This window comes from Alnus glutinosa, chromosome 3, assembly GCF_958979055.1.
Source record: "Alnus glutinosa chromosome 3, dhAlnGlut1.1, whole genome shotgun sequence".
Taxonomy (NCBI): Eukaryota; Viridiplantae; Streptophyta; class Magnoliopsida; order Fagales; family Betulaceae; genus Alnus; species Alnus glutinosa.
This window is the reverse complement of record NC_084888.1, coordinates 34,933,481-34,940,461: the sequence shown is the minus strand read 5'-3', so window position 1 is coordinate 34,940,461 and position 6,981 is coordinate 34,933,481. Positions and strand designations below refer to the sequence as shown.

The following is a 6,981-nucleotide window of genomic DNA, read 5'->3' as shown; positions in this document are numbered from 1 at the left end:
TTTTTTATTTTTTGAAACAATTTATAATCTTATTGATAAAAGAAAAAGACCAAAAAGGTCAACAATGAGGAACAATAGATTTCCTATGAACAATGTTAGAGATGATTGGTGGAATTTCTTCCAATCATATGGTATCTGTGACAGGAGTTACAGCCGCTCGTGCTAAACAATGAGCTGCTGAGTTTACTTCTCTCTGCACATGATCAACATGAGAAGACCTCAAAGAACCCAATTATGATATGATACCCTTGATGAAGTCCTCAAATCTATTGAGGATTTGGCTTTCTAAATTGATATCATCGACAACAACTTAGCATCACCTTCAAAAATAATGTCAAATATCTCCATTTCCTTACTAAATATTACGGCATATAGAGCTGCCAAGCAATTGTCCCGAGCCCAATTCGGCCCAATTTCTTGTCTATTGCTGCATCCTAATTTACTTTGATTGTTCCATTTTTTTTTTTTTTGGGGGGGGGGGGGGGGGTGTTTAATACTTGCTGTGGCAGAAAAAAGCATTCATTTTACATTTGGCATAAAGTACAGAATAATTTCACAAGAGTGAAAATTATTGTACCCAACCTTGAGTAAGGTGGTGCTCATAATTCTTCCAATCCTAAAATTCAATCACAACCCACAATCAACCAACCGAGCCCAACTTTAAGGGGTCGCAATATTGAAATATTGCACATATATGAGAAAAAGATGTTTTATGTTGGTATAAACAGGTGGTGTTAGAGGATATAGGACATAATTTTGAGATAGGTTAGAGTAGGCAACGTTGAAAATGGTGACTGCTTCAAAGGAGCCATAACCTCTTAAATTTCATACAAAGATGAAATAAGCTAAAGAAATTGTATCATGCTCTTATTCAATAATTCTAGGGGTTCTTAATTCTTATAGATGACCCCTTACAAGCTTTAAGGAAAATATTCCTGTTTTTCTCATATAAAAGGAAAAATACTAGCTAATAAATACGGTTACATTACTTTGAGAAGGATGCTCCTTATTTTTTCCACAACGAAGACAATTTTTATTTTGGTAAGGAGATAATTGAAACAGTTCAAAGTTCACATGTTCCAACAATGCAACTTTACCGACCATACCCTGCTTGCGATGACCACAACCCGTGGGCTTGGGTTTAAATGGAAGGCCACCTAGAAGTTGATAGGCATTTTACTCTCAAAAGTCCATACCGGTGGTATCGCAATAACGACCAGATGTTATAATACTTTAAACAACTGATAATGACTTAACATAATCCACAGCAAAGAGGAAACTGCTTTACCAAACCAACCTTCTCTGTACAGAAGTTTATTCATAATATGTGGAGCCATTTCTAGAAGGATGACAAAATTGATCTCTCACTCCAAAAGATATATATATGAAGTTTATATAACTGTAGTAATTCTTATGCTCTAGGGGAAGGGGGAATCTAAAATGGTAGTTTAGAGGCAACATTTGCTTCTGGCAAAAGTTGAATGGGTAAGAACTTCATAAGATTTTAACCTTCCAGTAGTCCACGATATCAATCCTTTCCACAGAGATTCAGACACAAGCATGCAACCCAAAACACACAAAAGCATGTAGGGAATGAAGTTACTGGAAGTAATAAACAGGATTTGTTAGAGGCATAATGATGTTGATACTTGGTCATCATCTTTATTCATACACAACAGCCAGTCTGAGATGCTGATTTGAACACAAAACGGAACTTACTCTCTCAAAAAAGTAATTCTTATTTTGTATTGCACGGATTCAATAGGTCCCCATACGAAGCTTGAGGATCTCACCTACTCATACCCTGTGCAAGCTTAGGCACTTTTCTTAACCTCAGCAGACTTGATAATGTCGATGAACTCCGGCTGAAGAGTGGTGTGCAAAGTGTCAGCCGAAAATAAGGGCATGAGAAGAGACAAGTTCTAAAAGAATAAATAAGCAGCAACGAAATTACCTTTAGTGAAGCTCCCCCAACCAAAAAGCCATCAACATCGGGCTTAGCAGCCAATTCCTTGCAGTTTGCACCATTCACAGAACCTGCAACAGGTATGCAATTAAGGTAATGAAACAGCAAAGCAAACTGGGAAGAGTAAATATTAAACAACTTTAGGCATTCTTCCATTTGTACTCTGCAATCACCACTCATCGCATGAAAGAGGAACCCAAACAAGTGAAAACACACTGCAATTTCCAGCCAAGGAGGAGCAGAACATTCAAAAACCAGAAACAATAACACAAAATACCTAAACTTTATGGCATTGTTTTTTTTTTGATGAATAAAACTTTATGGCATTGTTGGCAAGGGTACAGACTCACACGACAATTTCCTAGCCTCAGTCTCCCCTAAACCTAAAGGCACCAGAATGACTTATTCAACGTGCTAGGAGGCAACCATATAATCCACTACTCATAGCCACCCTATTATCCAACAATGGTAGACTTTGCCCCCAAAACTATTGCCAGACTAAATTGTTGGCATTGTTCTACTGGGAGATATGAGAATAACGGGCATCTATTGCTTCATTTGGCTAAAATCCAAAAAACTGGGATAATGCCTGAATGGCACAAGAGTAGGATGAGGGATAGAACAAATGAAGAGACCTCCATAGATAATCCGGGTTGTTGCAGCAACTTCAGGACTGGTGTTTGCTTGAAGCCATTTCCTCAATTCAGAATGTACCTGTCATATGGTTAACAACCTTGCGTCAAAAAACTAAATAATTAAGAAAACAAGGCAACTTGATGCAACAAGACCCAACCTATAGCTTTACTAAGAATTAGCGCAGCAATATACAAAGAATTATTATATACATGGGAGACCCATAAGAGTTGTATACATTTGAGGGTTATAAGGAACTAAACATTTGAGGGCATTATGCTACCATATAACTGGCTAACAATTATGATGTTCCAGATCAAAACTTTATTCGATTGTCAAAATTTACAAAAGCAATCTTCATATACATGTTCCAGATGCAAACTCCTCTCTCTCTGAAATAAGTCTGACTACAAGTTATTCTCACAATAAGACCATATTCTAGCATTAAAACAATTTTTAGTTCAGAGAAAGGCGCAAGCACCTCTCACACGCACAAATTTGCTTCATCATTCTAACCATAAAACCGTAATCTAGCTTTGCAAAAATCTTAGTTTAGAAAAGAGGAAAAGAAAGATATTTTTCAAAAACTAACTAGCTAATTCAATTTCTAATACTTCTTACTACTTTTACACGAGATCATCGAAATTATTAAAATGTCACTCAAGACTTCTAGCTGTCCCTACATTTAGCAAGGAAAAAGTATTTATTCATCAATACAGGCTTAAACTTCAATAGGAATATTTAGGGGTTATAGGCAGAAGCTTAAAAAATAATAATAACAATAACAATAACAATAATACTAAAAACAATAATAATGATGATGACGATAATCATGATAATTCTGAAGTCCAACCAAACTGAATAACTCCTCTTAGAACCAGTATACTATTCCATACAAACTTGCTGCACAATTACAAGCCAGCAAATCAAAAGATTATCTATTGACCTCAGTCTTTATAGAGTTCCTCCCTCCTACTTTCCTATGCATTTGCACATTCTGATCCAAGATATAAAAACAACTCTTCCTACAAGACTGAAAAGAAGAATTGAGAAAACAGGACATAGCTGGACCTATTCAGTTAAAGAAAAAGCACATATTGAATAGATGGTATATTTTCCAAATGCAGAACAGTCTTTAGTTGGGGCTTTTGCTGTAGAATCCTTTTTTTTTTTTGTTCTTTTTTTGCGGTAACTGCTATATGGTCCACATTAAAAAAAGGAAAAGATGTCACATTTCTTATGTTCAGACACAGGCAAATTTTGAAAACAAGCAGTACCTTTTTTGTCCAATATATCAAAAACTCGAACTTCACTATTAGTATACTATTGAAACGCCTCTGAGTTAAATGTGAGGCTAAGTGACAAGAAACGAGTTTAATGAAAACAAAAAACGAATGCCTTACTTCCTGAGCCTGAGCTGGAGTAGCAACCTTCCCAGTACCAATGGCCCACACAGGCTCATAGGCCAAAACAACATTGGCCCAATTCGAAACTCGCTCTGCAAGAAAAATCACACCAGAGGCAATCATGACAAAAAAATCAATCCAATCCTTTAAGCATGATTAACATTGTTAGCACTTAGCAAATAAATTTTGGTACAACAGAGCTTTCAATGAACATTGAAAAAGCTATAAACTAGCAATCAAGTGCAACGTTAAAGTAAAAAGTAGCATGATTGTCCATCATCATACATTACAAGTGTTCTGTTTAAGGTCCATACAAAAGATTCAAGATAAAACATGGAACCAGGCAAAGGAAAATTCACTGGTTAATAGATTTGAAAACTCCCTTAATTCTTTTTCATGTCCAATATTCTACCCTGAAACAGCAGGTTCTCCTTAAAGTTCCCAGAAGAAAAGATTGCATACTCATTATTGTACCTATTATTTCGTAGTCCAGGATCTTTAACAAGAAAGTAAGGTGCGATAATTCATCAAAAAGACGAGAATGATAAAACATGGTTACTATATGTACTTGTGAGGCATTTTGCTTAAGAAATAAACACCTGAAGGAGAGAGTCGAGAAAGAAAACATTGAACCCAAAAGAATACCTGAAGTATGAAATTAGATATACAATTCATGCAATATAGAATTACAAAAAACAATATTATACTTGTTCTGACAACAATAAGACTAAAGGCTAAAGCAATCAAGATATTCAAACGGTGCCTCTGAAAGGCCACATTCTCTTAATTCCAGAATATCCACTGCTTTTTATAACTGATATTCCAAAGATCAGTTATGTAGAAACTTGAGGGGGAAGTTGTTTAAAAAAAAAAAATAGTCCACTCAACTTAGAATATTAAGTAAAAAGCCTCTTATGTCAAGGGTAAGACACATAAGTAGCAGTGAACTATTTACCGGCAATTGCTTTAGTTTGTGCAGCAACAATATCCACAGTTGATCCAGATTCTCGCTGCTCAAGAGTCTCTCCAACACAAGCAATCACCTTCAAACCTTTTCCAAGTGCATATGCAACTTTATCTCCAACAAACTGAAATAAAAAGCATGGAGAACGGAAATTATTACTCAAAATAGGCACCTTAATTTATTTAAAAAATGATGATCACTCATGAAGCAGTAGTCAATGATAAATCAAGCGCCATGAGCAAAACTTAAGAAGTTAGATGTCTTTGAAAACTAGCTTACTTCATTTGACTCGTTTAAGATAAGCCTTCTCTCAGAATGACCAAGTATAACCCAAGGAATGCCCAAATTGTCAAGCATCTCTGCACTGCATAGAGATAATAAATCAACTTTAAATATTTTCTAACAAAGAAATACACAAGACCTTGTCTCAAAAATGAAAAAACCATAATCAAATATGAACCATGAAAGAAACTCTGCAATCACAAGAACCAAAAACTGAGCCACAAGCTAAATTAAAGAGGATACAGAGAATCACTCCACCGCTTGAATTACATGATATCATTTACATAAATTTAAGTAACTACTCGGGGCAAAAAGTCTAGATTCCTTCCAGAAATATACTTCATTAAATATTTTGTCAAAAAATAAAATAGATAAATGCTTCACTAAAGTATCCAACACCACAAATTGCATAACAAGGTCAAGACGCTAAAAAATACAATTCAAGGACAACAATGAGATGAAAATAAGTATTTCTAGATCAAAACATACCTAACCTCCCCAGTATATGCACCTCCTTTTTTGACCCAACAATTTTGTGCCGCAACATGGAAATCAGGCCTCAACAAACTCTTTACCAATGGAAGAAAAACAAATGGAGGGCTTACCACAACCTCTGCAAGAAGAAAAAGTTTTCGATGCATTAACCAATCAATGGACCAAAAAGAAACGCGGTTACTTTCCTTATCAAATTGAAGGTGATAATGAGGAAATTATTTGCCCCATGCAAAATAACTAAATAAATGGTAACACTCATTCAAAATTTGAATTAAAGTAGCTGAATTGATTTCTAGAAAACTAAAGGTGGAGCTAACTTTGAGATAAAACTAACATGGGTGTGTGAACTCTTTAAATCTTACAAGACTAGCTTTTCCACGGGACAACAGTAAGATTTTCTCGCAGATAAATACAGTAATAATAAGTAAATAACAAAACCAAGTGTGCAAAAATTATTCTACCTGCACATAGCCACTAAAACCTCGAACCTATGCAAGAAGAACAGCATAAAGCATATAAAGTATAAAACAAAAACAATTCTGAGAGTAAACTGATACTTGTGTTACAGCCTCTTTCTCTTTTAAATACCATTCCCGGGTTAAAGCAACACATATCAACACCCAAATTTCGTTTCACTTACCCACAACATCTTGGGAAGGCACTTGGGCTTCGTTAAGCGTGGACACTATCTTCTTCACCTCCTCGGTGGTTCCATTCTGCATTCACATTCAATTCAAACCAGAAAATCAGGTATTCACACAATCAAAAACTCTGTGTCTGTGTGTGTGTGTGATTTTTTACAGGGAATTAGACAAATACGCAATACAACACCGAATTTTGTGCGATCGATAAAAACAATAACAAAATTTCTAGAACAACGGGATTGTTCACCGCTAGGGGAAGATAAAAATAAGATCGACCAGCGGATCCAAAACAATCGACCGGTTTGGTTGCCGAGAAAGTGCATAATTCGCAACTTGTTTTTCTAGTGAACTAAACGGCAAAATGAGCCTTCTACTTCACTTTCTAGGCAACCAAACAGAGCAGATAGTCGAATAGAAGAAATTGGAGGGGATACTCACGCATTTCCAGTTTCCGCCGACAAAGAACTTCCTGGCCATGTTTCACGACGATCGCAATTCGCAGAGAGTGAGCTTCTGGTTTTGGTGAGCGAGTATATTTATATGTGTTTTTTAGGATTATTATTGGGAACAACCTATATGTGGATCACAGTA

At 35.8% G+C, this 6,981-nt stretch overlaps 1 protein-coding gene across 1 annotated transcript; it reads right to left on the bottom strand.

Moving 5' to 3' along the window:
• Positions 1-1,585: 1,585 nt before the first annotated feature.
• Positions 1,586-6,981, bottom strand: LOC133864237 (triosephosphate isomerase, cytosolic). The gene is made up of 9 exons (XM_062300522.1): positions 6,829-6,981; positions 6,387-6,462; positions 5,741-5,864; positions 5,249-5,333; positions 4,961-5,093; positions 4,003-4,097; positions 2,602-2,680; positions 1,955-2,037; positions 1,586-1,865 (listed from the first exon to the last, which is right to left on the bottom strand). Exons 1-9 carry the CDS (start codon positions 6,865-6,867, stop codon positions 1,815-1,817), a joined length of 765 nt encoding a protein of 254 aa, XP_062156506.1. The 5' UTR covers positions 6,868-6,981; the 3' UTR covers positions 1,586-1,814.